Source organism: Eptatretus burgeri, chromosome 14, assembly GCF_056783735.1.
Source record: "Eptatretus burgeri isolate ZD-2024b chromosome 14, Ebu_testis_v1, whole genome shotgun sequence".
Lineage (NCBI taxonomy): Eukaryota > Metazoa > Chordata > Myxini > Myxiniformes > Myxinidae > Eptatretus > Eptatretus burgeri.
Window position 1 is genome coordinate 48759943 of NC_140974.1, and position 26683 is coordinate 48786625.

At 43.7% G+C, this 26683-nt stretch overlaps 2 protein-coding genes across 4 annotated transcripts in view; both read right to left on the bottom strand.

Moving 5' to 3' along the window:
• Nucleotides 1–5826, bottom strand: part of LOC147013136 (uncharacterized) — a 40802-nt gene extending 34976 nt beyond the window's left edge. The window contains exon 1 of one of the 2 annotated variants that reach the window (XM_085854758.1): nucleotides 1455–5826. The gene's annotated coding sequence lies outside the window, so the exon portion shown is untranslated. The remainder of the gene's footprint in view (nucleotides 1–1454) is intronic. The other variant, XM_085854756.1, reaches the window with a different exon arrangement.
• A 257-nt stretch (nucleotides 5827–6083) lies between these two features.
• The window catches only part of LOC147013137 (FAS-associated death domain protein-like), a 47141-nt gene continuing 26541 nt past the window's right edge, over nucleotides 6084–26683 (bottom strand). Inside the window, exons 3-5 of one of the 2 annotated variants that reach the window (XR_015051211.1) lie at nucleotides 25233–25375; nucleotides 6993–7195; nucleotides 6084–6892 (exon numbers count right to left, since the gene is read on the bottom strand). Coding sequence is in view for 1 of the 2 variants with exons in the window: in XM_085854762.1 (XP_085710888.1) it covers nucleotides 7067–7195; nucleotides 25233–25375 (272 nt within the window). In the remaining variant the exon portion in view is untranslated. Of the gene's footprint in view, nucleotides 7196–25232; nucleotides 25376–26683 lie in introns of both variants that reach the window. The other variant, XM_085854762.1, reaches the window with a different exon arrangement.

Below are 26683 nucleotides of genomic sequence, written 5' to 3' on the forward strand. Positions count from 1 at the left end.
AAAAATGGTACGTCCTGCTTCCTTGCTTGATGTTCAACATTTTAAAGGTTGAGAACATGGACAAACAACCGGAGGTTGGCATCCATGTGGAGGAGGAAATTAGGTCGAGGTGTGTGTGTGTGTGTGTGTGTGTGTGTGTGTGTGTGTGTGTGTGTGTGTGTGTGTGTGTGTGTGTGTGTGTGTGTGTGTGTGTGTGTGTGTGTGTGTGTCAACTCCACTATGAGTCTTAGATACTGCCAAAAAAACGCCCCAAAACACGGAGACAGCAAAAAATAAAGGTATTTCTCACTCCTCTTACAAAAAACTTTTAAAAACAGATATGAATAGATGTCAAACACCAAACTGGAACGGCAACAAATACAGCCTCAACGATTGTGAAAAAACAGGTAGAATAAAAAGATAAGATATCAACAGATATATAGTGACAACTGGGAGAAAGACCAAATGGCAGGGAATTTTTTTTTTTAAGTTGGACAAATTGGAGATAGACAAAGAAGAATCACGGGAATGGCTAAGAAGACGTCAGCTCATTTGGGACGGAGAACAAATCATTTTGAATGGTCAAGACCAGAGACACCAAACCAATGGCTTTAAAAAAACAAAACATGGTGGGACTGAATCAATCGGACAAGTGTTAGTTCTGCAATGTAGAAACAGAAAGCACAAGTCTCCAACTATCAGGATGTAAAAAAAACTCATGTCAGAACAGCTGTACACACTCATGGAAACATGAAACAAAAGCAATCAGTGAAAACAAGGACATAATGCTTAGGCACGACCTGGAGATCCCATCGAGTGTGAACATCGAAAACAAAGCACTGCAACTGGACATAGAACTCAGATACAAAAAAAGAAAAGAAGGCATTGCTAATTGAGGTTTCAGTACCCAGAGATTTGGGTCTAAATAATGCAGAAATCAAGAAACTGACCAAATATCAAGATCTCAAAAATGAAGTGAAAAGATCTTTAAAGCTGAAAAGTGCTGGAATTTCACCGGTGATAATAATTGAAGCAACAGGAACGATGAAGAAGAACCTTACAGAGATCTCAAAAACCATTTCTGGGTCTATTACTAAAAACGAACTACAGTTGGAAGCTGTCCGAGGCTCGGTGATGATCCCGAAGAGAGCCCTCGGAAGAAAACTGAGAACAAGAAAATGTCACAACTTGGTCCATGAATTCTTACTGAAAAGGAGGTGAAAACTTTGAGCCCTGGGAGGACTCCGTTCTACACACAAACACATGTGGAGATAACAACCAATGACACACACACACACACACACACACACACACACACACACACACACACACACACACACACACACACACACACACACACACACACACACACACACCCACACACACACACACACACACACACACACACACACACACACATTTCTAACCAGTAGAGGCTATGCAAACCTGACAAGATGTTTACCTAAAGTACGAACCTTATTAACTTGTAAGGAATTGATAGGTTGTCAAACTGCCCAGATCATCAGCTTGGCTTCCTTCTTTATCGAGGTTTCCACCCTTTCGGCACAGAACCTCTCTAAGCAATGGATCCATAACCGCAACCATGGGTCCACATCAGCAGATCCACAACCTCCACTGTGTTCAAGTAGTCAATCAACCCAACAATACAACTTCATTTTTCAAACAGTCAAACTATAAATGTTTACCTTTCTTACTAAGGGTTTAATGTGTCCGATCATATTCAAATAATGCTCAAAGGTTAGGAACCTCACTTTTGTTTTGTGATTTCTGCATAGAAATGCAGAAACACGGCAGACGTCTTTGATTTTCAGCCCTCATGGACATTTTGTTTTAAACACGAACTTTGAGACAAATGAAAGTTAGAATGTAGTGGGCCATATGTCCCACAGGTTCCATGTTTCTCCCACTCCTCCTCTCCCCACTCTCGTTGCTAATGTTTGTGCATGTGTGTCCTGAGGTCCAGATGGCTCCCTCAGGCTGCAGAGGGGTTCAGTGCAGTTCACCAGGAAGTGTGTTCTGGTCTAGCTCGAGGTGTGTGGTCCGGTTCTGGAAGGACTGTACAGCTGGATTCCTTGCAGACGCGGCTGCTCTTGCTGCCCATCGAGCTTGCATGGCTGATGCATGCTCTGGGCGAGCAACACAAGGCAGCCGCCATCATTCACACCTAAAGGGATCTTTTTCTGCCCAAAAAGTAATTTTGCAGCCACTCCCATGCTTTTGTTTCTGTGTTCTCAAATCCGTGGCCATAAATTGTGTTCAGAGCTCCTATATGTTGCCTTGCTCCATCGCGAATCCGTGCCCAATGTTTTGCGTATAATTTAATTACCTGCATCCTACTTGAAATTGTTTGGTAATTTGTCATTACTATCAAGGGAACCCATCGTTACAGACAGGTTAATCTTATCACTTTTATGATGTCTGTGGCATCTTTTATTATGACTTGTAATACCGGCTTCCACCAGCTGGCGTAACATGATATAAATTTCTCTAGACAGAGAGAATAGGGAACCTTCAAAATGAACTAATCCACCCCCAGAATGCTCGGTGCGCATGTGCAAAAACCCTTGCAAATGAGATTTATCGTGACAGCCGAACAAATATCATGTGTGCCAGATAAGGATTGTCACATAAAATGGCTCACAAAGCTTCTAAAATAAGCCAAAAATACTTGGAAAAGTACCTGAGATAAAGTGGAGTGCCTCTGCACAACAAAAGATTTGGAGAACTCTCTGATCATCTCGACCAAAAAGTTGATATCTGGCGGACCATGTTTAAAATGACGATGCGGGCCTGTGCAAGGCCTGTGGATGGGCGTGTTCTACAAGACCTCTTCGATCATCCCTACTAGTGAGTGGACTTTGAACCTTGTGGCATTATTGTGTGGGAACCTCGCAGGCTTGGCGATTTATTTAATGGCTGTCTTCATCTGGAAAGCTGATACCGTCGTTATCAACATTCAGGCAGACTTCCCAGATGGACACACCATATCTGGTTTAGTTGCATCTTCACATCATTGGGAAGGTCATATAGTGTAACTTTGGCTGTGTGCTTCGGGTCATTGTCATCCTGAAAGGTGAACTTCCATCCCAATTTCAGCTTTCTTGCAGAGGGTAGCAGGTTTTCCTCTCGGATTTATCTGTATTTTGCTCCATCCATTTCTCCTTCTATCCTGACAAGTGTCCCAGTCCCTACTGATGAGAAACATCCCCACAACGTGATGCTGCCACCACCGTGCTTCACAGTAGGGATGGTGTTCTTTGAGTGATGTGCTGTATTGGATTTGCACCAAATGTAACGCTTTGCCTTTAGGCCAAAAAGTTCCATCTTGGCTTCTTCAGACCACAACACTTTTTACTACATGGCTCCAGAATCGCTGGAGTGTTTTTTTGCATACCTTAAATGGGATTCAAGGTGGCTTTTTTGAGTAACGGCTTCCTTCTTTCCACCCCACCATACAGGCCAGACTTGTAGAGTACTTGGGATATTGTTGCCCCATGCACACAGTGACCAGTCTTTGCCATAAAGGTATGCAGCTCCTTCAAAGTTGCCTTTGGCCTCTTGGTGGCCTCTCTGATCAGTCTCCTCCTTGCGTTGTCATCCCGTTTGAAAGGATGGCCTGATCTAGACAGGGTCTCGGTGGTACCATATGCCTTCCACTTCTTAATGATTGTCTTGTGACTGTGCTCCAAGGGATATTCAAGGCCTTTGAAATATTTTTACACCCATCCCATGATCTGTGCCTTTCCACAACTTTATCCTGGAGGTCTTTTTGAAAGCTCCTTGGTGCTCCTGGTCAAGTCTTTCCTGTGAAATGCACTTCCCAGCAGAGAAATTCCAAGAACAACTTAAGTTTTTCTGAAATAATCACAATCACTATAATTTAACACAGGTGGAGGCTAATCAACTTGGTGTGTGATTTTGAAGGTGATTGGTTACACCTGAGCTAATGTATAATTGCCACTGGAAAGGCAGGGGTGGGGGGAGGTTGACACTTATACAACCAAGATATTTTAGTTTTGTATTTTTTAATGAATTTTCTGAAATTTGTAAAATTTGTTTTTCACTTGGAAGTTGTGGGTTATAATGTGTAAATAAAGGTGGAAACAGTCTAATTTCATGCATTTTAATTCCAGGCTATAAGGCAACAAAAGGTTAAAATTTTGAAAGGGGGTGTAGACTTTCTATCAGCACTGTATACATATACAGTAGAGTGTAATGGTGATGTGGGTGAACAAGGTCAAATCTCCCACCCGAATGGTCACCAATTTAATGACCTAGTCTTTGGGACTGCAGCGTCGTCCACTGGGAAAGCCCAAAATATCTTTACTTTGGTTCCTCCGAGATTGGCACCTGTGATGTGTTTTTTATTTCAAAAGGATGGGGGCTAGATGAAGATCTTTGATGAACCACCATGTCTACCCTCCTAATGGGGGGGGGGGGTTGCACCGGTTCTCAACAGGCGTGGCTTTACTCGCACAGTGGTTTACCGTTCCCAATTCCAGACTGCACACCAAGCAAACACTTCAATAACGAAAAACAGGCTTTAATAAAGAGGGGGAAAGGTGCACAGAGAAGCAACACAACTATAAATGGAAAATTTGCCGATGAATAATCCTGTCAGCTTCTCCGATAACTTATGACCCTTGCACTCACAAATAGCATTCAGAAAGAAGGGGACAAGTCTGAAAAGAAACCTGCTATGCTTGGTGGTTGTGGTTGCGATGGGAGTGGTGGGGCTCGATGCGGGTGGGGCTTATTGCTGGTGAGGCGCGCCGCATCCTTTTTGTTGGTTGATACAGCATCCTCCCCTGTGCTATTCTGAGGAAACAGAGCTGGTGCTAACTACACACCTTGCTATGGTCCATGTTCACCCTCACAGAGCTGACTTTTTAATTGGTGTCAATCCACCGACTCCCTCCACCACTCACCCAATTCCTCCACCACTCACAGACTCCTTTGACCCACTCACTCATCAACGAACTGCCGCTCAGCTCTCCCAGCATGGTTTTTGTAGTCTTCTGTGACCATCCCAGCCCGTTATGCTAATTGGCTGCCTTCTCAAGACTTCAAACAATTGGGGACTTTTCCCTGCCTCAGGCACGGTCGCTGAGGTGCTGCCCCCCATTCCTTCATGGTGATCTTTCCTCATGTGTGTGGGGGGGGGGAGGAAAAGGGTTCCCTGCATGTGCACAGTAGCTGCTGTCTTTTCTAAATAACACATTTAGACAGATCACAAATAGGAAACGATTTAGAGAATCAAGGTATGGGAATATATAATGGTGGGGAAGACTGGATTTCTGCTAACACTCAAAGCAGACAAAACCTATTGTAAACACTTCTCATAATTGGCACTATCAGTAAGTTTGACATTCCAAAAATGTAAACCTTCAACCTGAGTCAATTACTCATCATTGGCAAGTTCCAATGGTTTACTTTAAGACCACAAAGGCCAGTCTTACACACTACATTTTATCCAATGTTGTGCCATCAATCATCTTGGTTATAATCTCCTTGCTGCAGGAACTTCCCAAGATAAATGTTCCTGCCCCACTTGCAAGTAGTTCCTGAAAGGTCATAAATCTCAAAAACCAAAGGCTTTTATGATTATCCCACAGCTTAGAATTAATGATGCTTTTCTGGAACCAAAAATCTCTCCTGCCTTAGCCCTAAAAAAATCTGATGACAAAACAAAAAAAACCGATAATGTCACCAATGTCTTGCAGTGCACATCAGGTTTTGGCAAGGCACAGCACAAGTTCCATTGCAATGCAACAAGGTACTTTGGAGTCTCAAACATGGACATTTCACATAGGAATTGCAAAGCACAATCATTGCTCGGACATAAAACCATGAGCGTCAAATATGCACTCAATTGATATGGAGAGAAGTATGCACCTGCTAGAGAAGCAAGGTTAAAAGGGAAATGGAGTCGTTATATTATCAAACAGTTTTTCATCAAAAGCAAAAGTTAATTTTTATCTTGTACCAAATGACTATCAAAAGATGCTCACTTTGTTTCATGATGCACACCCCTTCAACACCCCCCCCCAATCTTGAAATTAAATAAATAAACCAGTGGCTGATTGACCTTGAAGTCCATATTTAATCGCATTTTTCATTTAAGCAAACAATCAACTCTTTATACATGGTCTTAGGCTCAGAAAGGAACTTTGAGAGATATTGTATAAAAGGTAAGGCCGTAAGGAGACGATAGCCAAATCAAGGTGGTGTTGAGGATGAGAGGTGAGAGCAGGAAAGAAATACAAACCAAGCTCCCATTTAAAAAACAAAACCATAAGCAATCTGAAAACAAAAAAAAATTTTTGAGTCACAGATCATAAAGAGCAGTTATATTGTCAAACAGTTTTTCATCAAAAGCAAAAGTTAATTTTTATCTTGTACCAAATGACTATCAAAAGATGCTCACTTTGTTTCATGATGCACACCCCTTCAACACCCCCCTCCCCCAATCCCTGTGTGTCGTAAGAGGCGACCAGGGTTGCGTCAGGAAGGGCATCCGGCGTAAAAACCTATGCCAAATCATTATGCGGACAACAAAACGAATTTCCATACCGGATCGGTCGAGGCCCGGGTTACCAACGACCGCCACCGGTACCGGTGGTCAGCAGGGTACCAGTGGAAATTGTGCTACTGCTGGGTGAAGGAGGAGAAGGAGACGGGGAAGGCGAGTCCGGAGGCAGTGGGAGAGGGGGAAGGGTAGAAGTGTGGAGGTGAGAGTTGGAACTCTGAATGTTGGGACGATGAGGAGAAGAGGAAGGCCAAAGAAGAGGTTCATGGATGCGGTGAGGGCGGACATGCGGGTGGTTGGAGTGTCAATGGAAGATGTGGAGGATAGATCGAAATGGAGACGGTTGGTCCGCTTTAGCGACCCCTAGCGGGAGCAAGCCGAAAGAGGAAGAAGATCATAAAGAGCAGTAAGTGATAAAAAGCCAATTTCATGTTTAAAACATAAAATAAAATAAAATTAATACCCAAAAAATGAAATAGAGGTGGTTGATCTGAAAAGAGAGAAAGAAAAAGGTTAGTCAAAATTGCAGACAAGATGTTAAATTGAGCGATCTCTTATGTCGTCAGCTATATCTTTCCGTCCCTTCTTGTTTAAGACTTCAGCTAGAGATTCAAGAAGGTCTTCTGAAGTTCTGTCCCGATTCAATTGGTACCACTTCAACAAGCCCTAAAAACCAGAGGAGGAAATGGAGAAACACAAGAGGAAACGAAAAAAAAATAAACAAACAAACAAACAGAATCTAACAGTTCCAAAGTGAAGAATAAATAAAATACAAAATGTATGCATTAATGTAGATGTGAAAAAGTTCAAAAACTCAGAACAGTTAAATACGATGAAGTTTTTTGGCCTTGGGGCTGCAACGTCTTATGGTACAGGCATTTTAGCAGAAATATTTGGTCAACCTCACACAAATTGCAACAAAAGCAAACTCAACAGATTTTGGTTCCTGAATATGTCCTCAGTGACAGAAAAAAAAGTCCTAAGGAATCCTCCGGGGGGAAAGTCCTGAAATCATGGAAATCCAATATGACCACCACCCGGCTTCGGCGAAAATGTGAAAATTGTAAAGATTGATATTTTAATATGTAAATATATGTTTTTATGCATTCTAATTGTTTCTAGTTATGGTCAGTATATTGATATACAAGAATAATTATAAAATATACCATCAGAGATGGGGAATCCCCCGCCATTGAAAAATAATTGAAATCAGATAAGCGGTTTTCCATTTATTACAAAAAACATTTTTTTCAAGATGGCCGCCCAGTCGGCCATCTTGGATCCGGCCACGCCCAAAATCAATGGGGTTCTTCCTTTTCAGGTGGTACATGTGTGACCCAAATTTCAATTCGATATGGAGAACAGTTTATGAGTTATCGCACTCACAGCTATAAATGTTGACGCCCAGCCAGCCGGACGGACGGACAGCCGGACGGACGGACGGACAGCCGGACGGACGACCCGGGTGACAACAATATCCCCCTTCCGCCACGTGGCGGGGGATAAAAAGTGAAATGTATTGAGGGTAAAATAAAAAATAGCTTTTTTGTCCAAAAATGTCAATTTTTTTCCCTAAAAAATATTTTGACTTGAGAAAGTTTGTTCATATAAGAACATATGTATCCCCAGGCATACATACTATATATTTACAGATACAGGGACATTAGTACTATCCTGTGGTGAAAGAATCAACACACAATATTAATTTTTATTGAATTTATTTCCATTTGCCTACCCCTACCGCCTTAATTTGAAATATGTGCACTTTGTGCGTATTCGGTCCAAACAAAGGATAAACGCCTGGCTATAGCTAATACATTAATAGGATTAAGACAAATTCTGATTTTAAGTACCATAGCTTTGTTTATTTGTTAATATCGCATTGTCAGTTCAAACTTTAAAACAATTATACTAATTCTGGATTTTTATTTTCAGGCATGGAGGGACCTGAACCAAGCTGTTCGTTCCAGCTGCAAACAGGATGGAGGAGGCCCATCAGCTTCAACTCTAACAGAAAAGGGGTGTTCAGCCATCAACCAGGCCAGCAGCACAAGGAAAGACAGCATTCACACTGTAGCTGGGGAAAGGGTGCACAAAGACTGCCGGCATATATACTGCAACCCACATCAGATAGCCAAGGATACCAGAAAGAAGAGTCAAAGGCCAGTACAAGCAGTGATAGACATGTACTTAGGTCATCTGAGGAGGGGTTTTCTTTCAACACTGATTGCCTTTTCTGTGGTAGACCGGCCAAGTTTGGGAGGAAGCGGAAGACGCAGGATGTGCTTCAAGTAAAGACAATTGAATTGAAGGACACGCTCCTGGCAATATACCGCGAACGAGCCGATGTTTGGTCAGATGCTGTGAAGGCACGGATTCTTCATGTGCATGACTTGCACGCAGCAGATGCAGTGTTAACTTTCGCACAAATAAACAGATACCAATAGCTCAGATGACGGACACCGAAGAATCCAAGAGGAAAAGATTGGATGGCCTCGAGGCGATGAGAAGACAGCAACATTCTTGCAAGTGGCAAGATATCTTGAGGAAAATGATGATGAGCAGATCACCATCAATGATCTCATTGACCTCATGACACAGAAGCTGGCAGGCACTAACCACAAAGCATACAGCTACACCCACATGAAGGCGAGGCTGTGGGAACACTTTGGTGACAGGATAATCCAAACTGCGATCACCAGCAAGCTGAACGTGGTCGCCTTCAGGACAACAGCCAGGGCAGTGCTTCAGGAATATTACAACAACCAGCAGCAGGAAAAAGACACGACTGAAGAGAAAATCAAGCTTTTACAGGCCGCTGCCAAACTCATCAAAGAAGACATTAAAACCATTGAAACATCCCATGAAGTCTAACCCATGTGGTGATAACCTGCAATCGCAAGAGGCTGGCATTAAATACTTACCAGATACTCTGCTGGTACTGCTTGAAGGACTGTTTGTGGGAAAGAAAGATGGTGTTAAAGTGGCTTCAATTTGGCAAGCCATAGTGCAGGCAACTAGACCCAGTCTTAAGCCTAAGTCACATTTTGGCACGGCGGCTGTAGGGTCTACAAAATCTACGGCCACTAGCAATTATAGGGCGGCCGCAGTATTTCCACGGTCACACAATGTAGCAGTCACATATGTATTTATTTTTCGGGGAGCCGCACGGCGTATTTAGAAATTGTGGAGACCGAAAACGTGGGGGTGCCGTACAGTCTTTGATTTGATGTCGCACGGTGACATCAGGGCGTCCCTGCGGCGGCCATAGAATTTTCAAGGCAGACGCAAGGTAGCCTCAAGGTGCCCGCAAGGCGACCGCAGGGGGGGGCCTAAGACGAACGTGCGGCCAGACGGACGGTAACGAGTGGGTATATACACCGGTTCATTTTTCATTTGAAATAAAATACAACAGTTCGGAATATACCAGTATATATAACTGAATATACTATAACTATAATATATATAACTGAATATACAAGTTCGGAGTATAGGCAAATGTCAGGGATTGAATGTACTTTAACAGCAACCAAGCATGTTTCTAGTGGTTTGTTAAACTCTTCTCATTGGAAATAGGGAAAGGATAAATCTTCCCAATGAAACCTGGTGTTGGCTTAGTGGTTAGGGTGGCGGCTTGGGATCCCAGGGTCCTGAGTTCAAGCCCCGTTGACTGCTGAATTAACACCAGGGGGTTGACTCAGCCTGTCATCCTTCCGAGGTCGGCGAAATGAGTACCAGTGTACTGGTCCCGGTGTATGCCCCGGTTAGAATAGGTGTACCATATCCCTGTGTGTCGTAAGAGGCAACCAGGGTTGGCGTCAGGAAGGGCATCCGGCCATAAAACATTGCCTCAAGAAAAAGCCCAACCCCTGCATAGCAGGGAAAAATGGCTGTAAAAACGGTCATACATATACATATATATATATATATATATATATATATATATATATATATATATATATATATATATATATATATATATATATATATATATATATATATATATATATAAATATATATATAAAAATAAGCCTGGTGTGTTGGCGCAGTGGTTAGGGCAGCGGCTTGGGATCCAAGAGGTCCTGAGTTCAAGCCCCGTTGGGCCACTGAATTAATTCACCAGGGGGTTGACTCAGCCTGTCATCCTTCCGAGGTCGGCGAAATGAGTACCAGTGTACTGGGCCGGTGTATACCCCGGTTAAAATAGGTGTACCATATCCCTGTGTCGTAAGAGGCGACCAGGGTTGCGTCAGGAAGGGCATCCGGCGTAAAACATGTGCCAAATCACAATGCGGATCGGATGATCCGCTGTGGCGACCCCTAACGGGAGCAGCCGAAAGGAGAAGAAGAAGAAGATATATATATATATATATATATATATATATATATATATATATATATATATATATATATATATATATATATATATATATATCTTCCCAATGTTTATCTGTGCACTGTCAAGGAACTTGTTTTGCCAGCCTAACGGCTGGCACTGTTATACCACAGCTGGCCTTGTTGACTGTTTGGAGTGGCCTTGCTGCCCAGAACTGCTAAAGCCCAACAACATGTAGGAGGCGACCTTGCAAGACCTGATAAGGGAAGGAAGGGAGCTGATTCTGTACTCTCTGTGCTCTCTTATCAGCAGTACTGGCAGGAGAATGCTAAAAAAACTAATGAATGGTAACAAATCCTCTTTGACAAGCAGTTATTCAGAGGTCACAGTAAACTGAATATAAGGCAGTGCTGAAAGCCAGCTTACCAGAGGATTAGGCTGGGTGGACTATTGTGTTCAAAGCCTGTTGTCTCTATATGCATATGTCTGATGTGTAATAAAACCTTCTCTACCAAGATCGGTGGGAACAAAGCTTGATCTTAATCAGTATGGACCTCACCTGGATCTCAACAATTGGCGCAGCGAGCAGGGGCAAGCCGGATCGAGTAGGAGCTCGAGAGCCCTGGTGAGACAAAGGAGGAAAGAGCCGGCCAGCTTAAAGAAAAGGTAAGAAAGCTGCCTCCTTTCTCACACTGGGGATACTCGCTGCTCTCTGAGATCTGTCCTTGCCCTTACAAAACGAACCAGGGGAGAAGGAGTTTTATTTGCACATTGGAAAGGGGTACCCGGGAAGGTAAGGGCCCATTGGAGGGTTGAGGGAAACCCCAGGACACTCCGTTGGGAGACCGTGGGGGAGACCCAAGAATACGCCAGGGCCAGGATCCGAATGGGAGATTGAGGGGAGGGAAAGGTGTGAAAACCCCTGACCCAACCAAAAATACTCTGTTGGGAGGTTGAGGGAGCGGGAAGTGTGCATTGGGAGAGTGTGAAGGAACATCCCCAGGCGGAAAACACTAACCCGGCCCAAGAAAAGGGAAAAAAGGATCAGGGAAATAAGGAAATATGGGAAATAAGGCGTCAAAGCCAAAAGTGGATAAAGATGCCCCACCCCCGAATACAGCCCCGGGATTAATGTATGAAAAATATGGACATAAGTCATGCACCCAATTGGCATTGTGGCATAAGTGGACAAAAGGGGATCCACACCCATTCCCAAGATGGGGTTCTCTAAAATCAGAAATCGTAGATAACCTATCATGCCGACTAGAATATCGAATGAATGATAAAGTAAAACCTGAGCCAGATATGTGAGCGTATGACATGTGGGAGGAGGAAGCCCTACAAGTAAATGAGGTGGCTAGAAAATTAGTGGAACAAAAAGTCGAGAAAATGGGAGCACAAACTAAGGGGATGCAAGTTAAGGGAAATCTTCCCGCCCCTGTAACTGCAGTGCAGAGGTGGGAAGACCAGGGAAACAATGCAGGTGTTCCACCTGCGTGTGTGAATAGCACACCAAGTTTGTATCCGGACATGGGAGCCATGGGACTGCTGGCCACAGCCTCTGCCTACCTTGTCCAAGAAATAATTCCAGCAGGGCCAGGAGGGCCAGCTCAATCGGTGTACAGACCGTTTAGAGAAAGTAAATTGAGATCAATGAAGGAACGAGTGCTAGAACTGAGAGGGAATGTAGGAGCAACAAAGGAATTGATAGTGCAGTGGGTTGAGGCACACCGCTGCTCGCATAGAGACATTGGAGTATTATGCCATGCAGTGCTGTCCCCATTTGTGTGGAAAAGGGCTAAACAAAATGGCAATTGGCCAGAGGAAGAGCCACAAGGAGCCGCGGCATGGACTGCTGCAGAGAGGCAGAATGCGCGTCAGCTCCTCTATGATGCAATTGAGAGCGCGATGCGACTGGCAGCGCTAGATTGGGATAAGATTTATGAAACAAAGCAACGTCAAGGGGAGCGGGCGTCCGAATTCATGCATAGATTAGTGCAGGCATTCTTGCAATATGGGGGTTTTCAAGTTGAACAAGAGATACCACAGCGAGCATTGACTAACTTCCAAATGGAAGGGCTCAGACTCCAAATCAAGAAGCAGTTGAAGTATGTAATGCTAGGCTGGCAGGCAAGACCAGCAACTGAGATTTGTACAGCTGCCGACCAATATTCAACCCGGTCAGAAGAAAAGGAGAGTGCAAAAACAAAAATTAAAGAGGAAGTATTCCAAATGGTGTTGTTAGACAAAGTGGCAGAGCAAAGGAAGAATAAAGATTGGAGAAAGTGGGAACTAGAGGAAGATGACACAGACTCAGAAGACGAAGAAGCGCCTAGACATTGGGACCGCCGAATGAGAATCCAACAAAGATCGTGGCACCGGACAGAGGGAAACCCAAGAAACGAGAAGGAAAAAGTCGAGGTTGGAAACGATCGCCATTACTGACCCGCTCGAGAACTGCAGCAGGACAAAGCCGAGCACAACCAACAGCACCGCCGCAAGAATGTTTCCAGTGCGGGAAGCAAGGCCATTGGCGAAGGAACTGCCCTCAAGGACGACCGGGGTTTCAACAAGACGGTGGATCAAGACTGCTGCAGGGTAGTAAGTCGTATTGACACACCGCGAGTGGACCCGTGTTGCAGGGAGCGATGCTGACACTAACACCAACAGAGGAGCTGACCTTCACTCTGGATGTTTCAGGTAAGAAGCTTCCTTTCTTAGTCACCCTGTGGTACCTAGTGCAGAGGGGTTAATGACATATATTCCTGTGAGCTCCACCCATTTCTCAGTCATCGATTTATGTTCTGCGTTTTTTAGCGTGCCAATTGATAAGGAATCACAGTTTTTATTCGCCTTTACGTAAAAAGGCCGTCAGTACACATAGACGGTGTTACCCCAAGGGTTCACAGATAGTCCAACATTATTTTCGCGTGCTCTGCACAAGGATTTAGATGTTGTTTTCGAAGGTAAATCAATACTGCTACAGTATGTGGATGACTTGCTAATTTGCTCCCCAAACAAAGCAGCGTGTACAACAGTCACGCTGCAGCTGCTACGGGCGTTAGCAAGAAAAGGCCACAAGGTAAACAAGGACAAACTGCAAATGGTCCAGGAAAGGGTTAAGTATCTGGGACACCACATCTCACACGGAAAGAGGGAGTTGGACAAAGGGAGGATAACTGATTGCAGAAGTTCCCCGTCCTCGTACGAAGGAGATGATGCGATTCCTAGGTATGGCAACTTACTGTAGACAATGGGTTGTTGATTATGCAATTCTGACTAAGGAACTGTTATGTATGCTGTGGTAGGAAAAAACCAGCCACATCAAATTGCATGGAATGAGAAGATGGAGGAATGCTTTACAAAACTGAAAGCCGCACTCTTGATGGCCCCCGCTTTGGGGCTACCAGATTATGAGAAAACGTTCTTCCTTTACTCGCATGAAACTGAAGGATTTGCACAGGCTGTGCTGGCACAGGCGCACGGCGACGGCCAACGACCAATTGCATACTTCAGTCGAAGGCTGGACCCGGTCGAACGCAGCCTACCTCTTTGTTTACAAGCAGTGGCCGCAGCCAGTTATGCAGTTAAGCGCACGGCAGAGATTGTACTGGGACACCCTCTTGTTTTAAGGGTTCCCCACTGTGTTGCGACTTTGCTCACACAAAAACAAACACAACATTAAACCAATACACGTTTGATGCAGTATGAGATGACTCTCCTACACCAACTGAATCTACAGATTGAAAGATGCAACGTTCTTAATCCAGCCTCTTTGCTGCCAACGGAGGACAATGGCGACCCACACGATTGCACGGAGGCGATCCAGGAAGTATCCACTGTACGCCCGGATCTAAAGGATCAACCACTAGAACGACCGGACCTCACCTTGTTTGTTGATGGTTCAGCATATTGAGGACTAGATGGCTCGAGGCATGCAGGATACGCTGTGTGTACAGGTAACAAATGAATGGAAGCGTCCCGTCTGCCTTCTCATTTCTCAGCCCAGCAGGCGGAATTGTGTGCCCTTATTAGGGCCTGTGAGCTGTCTGTCGATTCTGCGGTGAATATATATATATATACATATATATATATATATATATATATATATATATATATATATATATATATATATATATATATATATATATATATATATATATATATATATATATATATATACATATATATATACATATACATATATATACTGACTCTATGCTTTTGGTGTTGTCCATGACAAAGGTGCGATATGGAAAATGCGAGGGTTTCTCACCTCTGCAGGAACACCAATAAAGAATGGCAGTTTGGTTTCCGAGCTGTTGAAAAGCATTACACTGCCAGCGGAAATCGCAGTTATTAAATGCCGTGCACACCAGAAGCTGACAACTGACATTGACAAAGGTAATGATAAAGCAGATAAAGCTGCAAAAGAGGCGGCTAGTCTGCCTTTGCCTTCAATAATGCCAGCACGATTGGCGAAGGAGCAAATCAAGCTGCACCAATACAGCTTGTCAGACATTATTGCAATCCAAGCCACTGCAACACAGGAGGACCATGATAAGTGGCAAGCAGCAGGAGGAGTAGCGGATGACGACGGACTTTGGTCAAACAGTGGGAAGGTAATAGCACCTGTTGAAATCCTTCCGTGGCTTGAACGCATGGCCCATTTGAATGGACATGTGTGCAAGAGGGGTCTGTGAGACAAGTACAAGAATCATGGTATGCCCCAGGGATTGGGAAGATAGCAGAAGGGGTTTGTAAAACTTGTCAGGTATGTCAACAACACAACCAACACAAAAGTGATAAGATAGGGCAGCCGGGAGCCCACCTGGCCCCCTGGGGACCTCTTGTGTACCTACAAATAGATTATAAATATGCCGCCATCATGCGGATATGGAAATGTCTTGGTGGTGGTAGACATGTTCACTAAATGGGTAGAGGCATACCCATGTACAAAGGCAGATGCTGCCACCGTTGTGAAGCACTTATTGAAAAGCTTCTTCTGCCGATTTGGCATCCCTCACAAAATATCACATGACCAAGGGGGACACTTTACGGGGGAACTAACACAGGCAGCGTGTAAAGCGCTAGGAATAAAACAGGCATTTCACTGTGTTTATCACCCACAGTCAGCTGGCGCCGTGGAAAGACAGAACGGTATCCTAAAGAACAAGTTGGCGAAACTAACAACGGAAACAGGGCTGAAGTGGCCAGATGCATTACCCTTGGCACTGATAAGCATTCGATCCACAGTGAACCGGAAGACAGGGTTATCCCCTCATGAAATACTAATGGGAAGGCTGATGCGGCTTCCCGTGACTGACCCCACCAACATAAACAAATTGAGTATTGCAATGATGGATGAAAACATGCTGACATTCTGTAAACAGCTCTCCAGGATCGCGAGGACGATACACACGAGAGTGAAGGAGGCCTTACCCGAGCCAGTGGAAAGGCCGTATCACCACCTTCCAGCCAGGAGACTACGTACTGATAAAGCACTTTACAAGGAAAACGGCCTTGGGACCACGGTTGAAAGGACCGTTTCAGGTATTGCTAACCACCCCAACTGCTGTAAAGTGTGAAGGTAAGCCTGCTTGGATACACTTCTCACACTGCAAGCTTGCAATCCCAACAGAGGAGGAGGTTATGCAAGAATGAACCCATTACAGCAAATCCTAGTTGCTATAATTGCCCTCTGGATGGGAAGCTGGGAAGTGGAAGGGCAAATTGATAACTGGACAATCCAACCCATCCAACAGAGGGGGAAAAGAGCAATTGGGAACCACACTGAACATTTACACGAGTTGGGAACACATGGGATAAATACATTCTTACTTTTGTCGCATAAATATGCTACATTGAGTAATAAGACTAAGTGCTGGGTGTGTGCTTACCTCATGCACTCCTCACAAACGGGTTTGCCGTTATCTGTGATCCCACTTGAGGAAACAGACTTATGTAATACTGCTTGGTACCACAATTTTAATTTGACCAAAATCGGTAACATCATGTATCGATTAGAAAGGTGCGTGGTACCCTCCTTATAATCTAAAGAAAAGACCTCCGTACTTCAGAATCACATACAAGCGAATGGGGTTTCTCTGCCTTCCTTGGACAAAGCCTCATGCCAGATTTCAGGCAGGGAACTCCACTTGTAACATATCCATAGAGGTAAATGACTTACCAGACAACAAGAAGGGAGAGAATGGAACATATCCGAAGATTGCATCTAATGGCACATATTTCATATGTGGGTATAGAGCCTACCCATGGTTGCCAAACAAATGGGGCGGTTCATGTTACCTAGCTTATGTCATACCGCACATGCGTTTGATCACTGGCCCATTTTCTGAAATAGATCAAACATGAAGTGGAAGAGCTATATCAGAAGTGGAATATGCAGCAATGATAATTTTCCCCCGATATGGTGCCTGGGTGGCAGGAAGAGAACTTATCAGCATGGCATCGACATTGGAAATAATGGGATGGGTTTGACAAAATGATGGGTTTGACAAAATTAGCGCGGAGTTGGTCGCATTAAGGACTACTGTGATGCAAAATAGAGTAGCTTTGGACATGATTCGAGCCGAGAAAGGGGGAACATGTGCTGTGATTGGTAATGAGTGTTGTACGTAAATCCCAGATAATTCAGAAAACATTAATGACCTAGCGGGTCACATAAGAAAGGAGGCAAGCAAGTATAAAGACTATAGTAGCGATAACATGAGTAGCTGGTTAAAGGGACTGTTTGGGGGTTGGGGAGGAAGTGTTTTAAGATTCTTTATAACAATCCTGACAATCATCGTGGCAGCCTTTATATTACTGATGGTTTTCAAGGTAATTGCCCAAAAGGCCATTGGAAAGTGTTTTTCAGGATGGACAACGAAGCCCAGTGCCCAGCTGGTACAGACGGAGATGGTTCCGGTGACCTCTGCTGAACCACTGCCATCCTCAACCCTCCCTGCACTTACACCTACCCTCCCCCATTCCAATACTATGTATCCCACCTATGTCACCCCAACCCATGAACAATGAAACGTATTGTAACCTTGAAGTGGTCGCTGACCCATTACTCAGGCTTCCATCGAGTGATGAACAATTGCTTCAACTCACATTAGATGAATGTCTTTCGTTACTTGCACCAGTTGAAGGGCTAGGTAGAAATACCATCTGATTTGCCTTGTTGGCAATTGTTGGCAATTTGTGCCTTCATTATACTCTGGCTTGCAGTTTATCAAATATCTTTTTGCTTTGTTCATAAAGAACATTACATTTTATATACTTTAAGACTGCCTTACTTATTGTTCATAAAGTGCATTAAGTGGCGAATGTGTAATCAAAGATTAATGGAACATATACTCCAATATAACTTTATTCTTGTTTGGCCATGAGCAAATATTGTACGAACAGCATTTGGAAATAGCTTGGCTTTCTTATATTCTATGCTTACTTCTTGGGATATTGTCTGATTTCCCTTGCTGAAGAGTTGGGGTGTTGGTGGACCGGTTGGAAAGTAGGTGGGGACCCCCCTTTCGGGCTAGGGGGCGCAGGTGGGACTCCCGACCGTCATGGTCCATTTGGAGCTAACCGTAAGAATGGCCCACCCATTGGGGGATTGCTGCCTGCTGACCTGCCGGCCTTCAGATGCTCCATCTCTTCATTTATAGTTTCTTTTGCAAATGTTTCAAATAAACAAGAGGAGGGAAATGTCAGGGATTGAATGTACTTTAACAGCAACCAAGCATGTTTCTAGTGCTTTGTTAAACTCTTCTCATTGGAAATAGGGAAAGGATAAATCTTCCCAATGTTTATCTGTGCACTGTCAAGGAACTTGTTTTGCCAGCCTAACGGCTGGCACTGTTATGCCACAGCTGGCCTTGTTGACTGTTTGGAGTGGCCTTGCTGACCGGGCAGCTGGGCTGCCTGGAATCTGTTGGATTGCTGCCCAGAACTGCAAAAGCCCAACAACATGTAGGAGGCGACCTTGCAAGACCTGATAAGGGAAGGAAGGGAGCCGATTCTGTACTCTCTGTGCTCTCTTATCAGCAGTACTGGCAGGAGAATGCTAAAAATCTAATGAATGGTAACAAATCCTCTTTGACAAGCAGTTATTCAGAGGTCAGAGTAAACTGAATATAAGGCAGTGCTGAAAGCCAGCTCACCAGAGGATTAGGCTGGGTGGACTATTGTGTTCAAAGCCTGTTGTCTCCAAATGCATATGTCTGATGTGTAATAAAACCTTCTCTACCAAGATCGGTGGGAACAAAGCTTGATCTTAATTAGTGTGGACCTCACCTGGATCTCAACACAAACACCTATACTCTGATCTCTAGCGGTAGCGCACAGTCGACGCAGACTGCCACGGAGGCCGTACGTAGGACGCACGGCAGGCGTAGGGGAACCGTGCGTCGACCCTGCATTGCCCGCAGGTAGTCACACAGACCGCAAGGCCACCGTAAGTTGAACACAGGGATGCCCTAGGACTACCCTACGGTGACTGTGGAAATAGTGCGGCCGCCGTAATTTTTTTGGGGTTGGCAAAATTCATTTTTCATTGATAAGAGCCTACGGCAGCCGCACGAATAACGCAAGCCCACCGTACGCCCTACGTACGGTCGACATGGAACACATCTACGTCACAGCTTGGCTTGTCGAATTGCTACGGCCAACGTAGAAATGAAAAAAGTTATAACTCCACGCTATAATTCCACGGCGATGCCGAAGGCCTGTAAAAGATAGCCATATGGCGTAGGGCCACCCTGAGGCCACCTCAGAAACTCTGCGGCTGCCGCACGTTTCTGTCAATTCAGGGGGGGTATGGCCGCCGTATCCTAGCCGTAGAGCAAATGTGACTTAGGCTTTACTGGCACCACTGCAGGTTGGGTTGGGTGTGCAGCTATATCACCACTTCGCATCACGATTTCTCATTGACTCCCTTCATCATCACGGGTTCTGCTGTTCATATGAAGAGGTGCATCAGTTTGAATGAAATGGTGCTCAGTCACATGGAACAGACATCCCTAACCTGACAACAGAGTTTGTGCAGTATGCAGGTGACGATGTGGACCATAACATTCGCACACTGGATGGCTATGGCACATTCCATGGCATGGGGATGATTGCCGCCATCACACCTGGAACCAGATCAGGCCGGCCAATACCCAGGGCTAAGGTGACGTCTCGTGATGTCAGAATGGTTGGAAGGGTGCAGATACGGTGCCACAAGGAAGAAAGTCACGGGATGACAGCAGTGAAGTACCAGAAACTTGTCAACCTAAAAGCCCAGAACTGCTTTGAAAATCTTGATGTTCTGTGGAAGACATCCATCTTGTTTGGGTCCCCCAGACCTGCATGGTCAGGAATGATGCAATTCATACACAAGGGTGACCACCCTGGCAAGGCGGCTATCATGTTTCTGCCCATGATAGACATGAACTCAAGTGACAGCACATGTATATACTCGACCCTGATGTTTGTCAGTGAACATGCACGACGCCACGGTGTCACTCTAGTAATCATCTTTGATCAGCCCCTCTGGTGGAAGGCCCTCATGATCATCAACTCGGAGCCTATGGGAAGTGATCTGAAAGGGATTGTCCTACGCTTGGGCGGCTTCCATGCAGAGATGAGTTTCCTCAGATGTATTGGACACCTGATGGTGTCATCCGGGCTTCAATAACTGATGGAGTTGATATATGCCCCCAATGCAGTGATTGATATGTTTAGTGGCAAAGCCATTGCCCGTGCAGTTCGCGCACACCTAATTGTTGATGCAGCCCTCAATGCCTTGCTGTTGACAAATGTGCTCAATGCGCCTCTACCATGCCTACCTGAAACATCAGACAGCAATGGGAATGAAGATCCGGACTTCGCCGAAACAGCTGCAAGGCCGCTACATGACCAGCATACAGATCTAAGCAATAATCCAGACTTCAACGAAGCTTGTACCCTCTATGAGAAGCTGATGGCTGGGACACTGTCTGTGGAAGAAGTATGCAAGTCTAATGTCTTGAAACGAATCAAAGACCACTTTCAGAAGCATGCCGAGTCTGCAAAGATATCTTCTAGAACTTCAGCGCTCTGGGTTCAGTCTATGGACATGCTAGACATTCTACGCAAATACATCCGGGCACAGCGCACTGGGAACTGGGCAGTACATCGACAGGCCATTCAGGAAATGCTGCCTTGCAGCCTCGGGCCACAACCTGTATGCCAAATCTGCGAGGGTGTATCTGCAGGAGATGTCCAACCTCAAAACTCAATATCCCAATGTCCAACAACGTTTTGATGAGGGGTTCCATATGGTTCGACGAAGTGATCGCCTGTGGGCAGGTCTTTCATCTGACCTGATCATCGAACAAGTTCTGATTAGAAGTTTGAAGACCAGCGGGGGGGGGGGGGGCTCACACGAGGGCGAGGAATGACAGAGCAACAACGGCTGGTATGGCTACTATCAATGCCTGCCTGTGCAGAAATAAACCAGGCAATGCAGGAGCTCACAGGTGTGAACGACAACACTGGAGTGCAGAAGGACATGACCAAGGCAAGACAATCTCATGACTGGAAGGACACACTATCAACTCTTCAGTATTTACAGGAACGGAATCCGTTCAGTAGTGATCCTCGTCTGAGGAACATTGCCACTGGAGTTCATGCACACCCCACCATCAACGTCGATACAGCACATGCTGTAGGAGCCAAAATATTGAAATCTATGGATGGGAAAACATCTGCCGAGTACAAATTTAAGAGTAAAGACCAAGTTGTCACCGTCGGCATGAAGTCATTTGTCAAGATTGATGGAGAGCAAGTCCAAGTTGACCCACAACTCTTCTTCCAGAGACTGATCATTGTTGCACAGACAGCAGAAGAACTGGAGTCGGCCTTCAAATATGAACTGTGCAGCTATCCACCAGCCCTTTTGATTCCTCTCTTCAGCTCCGAGAAGCACACAAGCCAGTCTTTGCTGATGCCATCTGGGATCTTCTTGGATCCGATGTCTCACCCGATATCCCAAATGATGGGCAACAGTATGTTTTGGATGGCGGGGCACTTGTTCAACGGATTCCATGGTCTCGTGGATCTACATACAGAGACATATGCCACCAGTACACTGATTATGTAACGAAGAAGTACGGAGATGCCATAGTCGTGTTTGATGGTTATGAGAGTACCAACACGAAGGACATGACACACCAAAGACTGTCTAAAGGGAATTCTGGCACTACTGTGACATTTACAGCTGACATGCATCTCACAATGAAGAAGGAACAGTTTCTTGCCAATAGGCAGAATAACAGCGATTCATTTTTATGTTGAGCGAAGAGCTTCAGAAGAAGAACTGTGAGACACCATGCCTCAGGGGATGCTGATCTCCTGATTGTACTGATGGCCGTGCAGTCTGCTAATGTCACCAACACTGTGTTAGTTGGTCATGACACAGACCTCCTCGTCCTCCTATACTACCATGCAAGCTTAGAATCCCATGACCTCTTCTTTTGTCCCGAGCCAAAGAAGAACACGAAGAAGTCTCGCATCTGGAACATCAAGGCTACAAAGAAAATGATTGGTACAGACATATGCAAGCACATACTGTTTCTACATGCATTTCTTGGGTGTGACACGACATCTCATCTTCATGGGATTGGAAATGGAGCTTCCCTCAGAAAGTTCAAAGCAAACAACACATTCCGTGAGCAGGCCAAGGTTTTTGATACATATCCAGCTTCCGTATGTGATGTGGCAGACGCAGGAAAAAAAAACATTGGTGATAATCTACATCGGAAAGTCAACTGACACCCTGGACACCCTCCGGTATCAGCGGTACTGGGAGAAGGTGGCTTCAAGCTCCTCTCACGTGCAACCACAGACGTTACCACCAACATCAGAAGCAGCAAAGTATCACAGCCTGTGCGTGTATCTGCAAGTCCAACAATGGAAGGGATGTGCAGATGAACTTCTTCCGACAGACTGGGGTTGGCAGAAGTGTGACGAGGGCTTTGTGCCACTTCAGACATCAATATCTCCAGCTCCTGAAAAGATGTTACGTGTCATTAGGTTCAACTGCCAGGCTGAATGTAGCACCATGAGATGCACATTCAAGAAGCACAACATTGAGTGCACTCCAGCTTGTGGAAACTGCAGGGGCTCTGGCTGCACAAACACTCCATGTGACAATGATGAGGATGATGACGACATTGTCGAGTTCTAACTTTAATACGCTTGATTTTTCTCAACATGCAGAGTAAGTTTATAATGGATGTAGTTTCTGAGTTTAATGCGAATTTTCATTTTCATTTCAAAACCTTCGTCAGGCAGATGTGATTGCCCCGAGTGGAATTGTGAATTTTGTCATGTTTCAATGATTTACATAATCATATTGTATTGCCATAGACTTGATTTCATCTTGTGTCTTCAACATTTCTTTTTTTTTTGTCCAGGGGCCAAAATCAGTATCAGGCAAAAAATAAAATTTTCGGGACAAAAAATTGACATTTTTGGACAAAAAAGCTCAAAGAATTTATTTTACCCTCAATACATTTCACTTTTTTATAATTATTCTTGTATATCAATATACTGACCATAACTAGAAACAATTAGAATGGAGAAAAACATATATTTACAATTTTCTCATTTTCCCCGAAGCCGGGTGGCGGCCATATTGGATTTCAATGATTTCAGGACTTTCCCCCCCGGAGGATCCCTTAGGACTTTTTTTTCTGTCACTGAGGACATATCCAGGAATCAAAATCTGTTGAGTTTGCTTTTGTTGCAATTTGTGTGAGATCATCCGACATTTTGCCTGGACTTTTAATCAACTGTGATATCAAGTAGGTCGACAAAATGTATTGATTAAAAGTCATTCTAATTAATTGATTATTATTATGAAGTTAATAATTTACTACAATTGAACAATCAAATAGCACTGAGGTACAATGACACAATATATCCAAAAGAAAAACTTATGGACGTGGATTTTGTGACAAGTCACAATGCCAGTTCCTTCGCTGTCTCATGATGTTTCAGGAAGCAACATCAATGCAAGTCTGGTTACTTCACTGTGTTACAATCATGTTAATGTATGAAGCATTGTCTTCGAACGAGTGTTTCACCCTTCTTGACTTGCACTATAACTCACCGTCTTCTATTTGTCAATGAATTCCTCACTTGATTGTGATGATAGTGGAGGGGGGAAGGGGTGTGTGTGTGTGTGTGTGTGTGTGTGTGTGTGTGTGTGTGTGTGTTTGATCTCACACACACACACACACACACACACACAATCATCCATTTATAGCAGATTAATACAACTCTATGAATGCATTTGCACCCAAGCCTCAGTGCATATGTGCCAGCAATGCTCAACTGCACTTTGCCAGTTCACTTTTACAGGATCACCCTTATTATTTATCCTGATACACAATTTGGCACTTTAGGTGTCTGTAATGGGTAGGTGTAATGAGGAGTACCCCCATTTGGCCAGGGGCTGGCCTAGTTCCCAGAGGCTGTGGGTTTTAGAAGATGCAATCTGAGCATAATTTAGGTCCTCCAATTAAGTTGTTTTGGGTCATCCACAAAAGTAAAATTATTTGCAAATTCTGGGATATATATATTCCTCACTTAGCAGATTGAAAATATTCAGCAGTTTCAGTTTGCTACTGAGGTTAACACCAGCAAACCTAGTACTGACACGTTATGCTAATACTCTAAAATGGCAAAAACACAGTGGTTACTTTTCTTCGAATAATTCTGACCGATACATTTGTTGTATGCATATAACGTTTATCTATCAATCAATATCAAATATTGCTTTTGATCGAAGAAAATAAATTGCTTTCACCAAGAACCCTTGCAATTTTACTGAACCTCAATCACTTGTTCTTACCTCATGAGATACAAGGATAAGCAGCAGCGGCATGCAAGATCAACAGTGTCTGTATTGGTTCCAATTAATCAGATTTTCTCCCAATTTTAATATCTACCATCTCATTTGACGTCTTTCACTGCAGTTCTTATATTTCATGAACTATTTGGACTTGTACCTAATATGACTGTCAAATCACCTTTGAACAGAAAATTTGGCTTGTTATTTCCAGGTAGAAAAATCTGATTATCATAATATAGCTTTGTAAACTGAGTACTATACACAAATTAATCAATATCAGTATTGTCTGAAAAAAAATTAACCAAAATCAAAACCTGACATCTGTTCAGAGCAGTTGAAAGTTTCCTCACTCGTTTATTATCTTCCTTCTGAACTTGACTTGTGACTGTGATTGTACTCGTTTTAATTAGTTATTCAAGTACCTCAAAAATTAAAAAATTAAAAAGTAGTGATGATATCCTGATTAAAAAAAGACTCACCTGGTAGGCCTGCTCCAAAATACTCGAAGAGTTGTCATGAACGATGCAATCGATATCGTCATCACATACTCCGAGACTACGGACAACCATTTTCCAGTCTTTAACAATCCTTTTTGCCACATTCGAGATGATTCTTCTCACCTCTATGCCATGAAAAAGGAAGAGCAATTGAGAAGAAAACAGCTGAGTAACAAGCCAACACAATTTCAACAAATGACAAATTCAAAACAAAGGTTTGTGACAGTGAATTTATTCTCACACCAAGAACAGGCCCAATGCAACAAAGCTTCAGAGAGAAGAGTACATTTATATCAAAAATGACAGGCATCAAAAATACTTAAGTATTTTCAGTGCCTTCAGAAATAATTCACACCCCTTAACTTTTTCAGATTTTGTTGTCACAGTCTGAATTTGAAATGGATTCAATCAAATTTTTTTTTTGTCACTGATCTACACAAAATACCCCATTATGACGAAGTGAAAATATGATTTTAGAATTTTTTACAAATTGATTTCAAGTGAAAAGCTGAAATGCCTCGAGTCAGTAGGTATTCAACCCTGAGTCACGACTCGGTGGGACTCTTATAGTTTTTCTAGAGTCTAGATACAAGATTGGATTGATTGGTATCTTGGTCAACAGAGCAGGAAAGATCTGCTCCAAAGATAAACTCCATGCTGAAATTGAGACCATCAAGACATCTTGATAATGCATATCCTGAACAGATCATCAATAGAAAGATATATATATATATATATATATATATATATATATATATATATATATATATATATATATATATATATATATATATATATATATATATATATATATATATATATATATTACATATACAAATTCCTGAACCCACAAAAGAATCCCAAAATTGCACCTGCTTAATGTCCTGTATAGCTACGTCTACCTTGGAAAGGCAGTGTCTCAGCGGTTTGAAAACCAGATCAAACAGACTGTCCCATTCTTACTATGCTGGTCAACCACGAGTGATTTTCACGACCGGCCGGTTGCTTCCATCAGTCCAATAAGACGTTTTGCCCGCCTCTCATACAAGTAAGATTATTTATGAATTTCAGTTCCATTTTCAGAACGAATTTCAGTGCAGAGGACACACATCTTTCAGATTGAAGGATCGTATTGAACAACACGTCCCTTTGGGGATAAGACTGGGTCAATCAACAGAACAAAGACAAGCAACTCGGACTTGTGAGAATGTACAGTACATCGCATGACAACTATTCTCTGTGCCTCTTCAATTGATTCCCATTTACTGAATAATCCTCAGTGTGCAGAGCAATATCGTATTGGCTGGTTTGAAATCCTGAGTAGAGGACGCAGTTTAGCACACCTTCGTGCAATGGAGGCAACATTCATCAGGTCAACCAACCCTATTCTTTGTAGAGAGAAACAATTTGTCCAAACAGTATATCTATTTTGA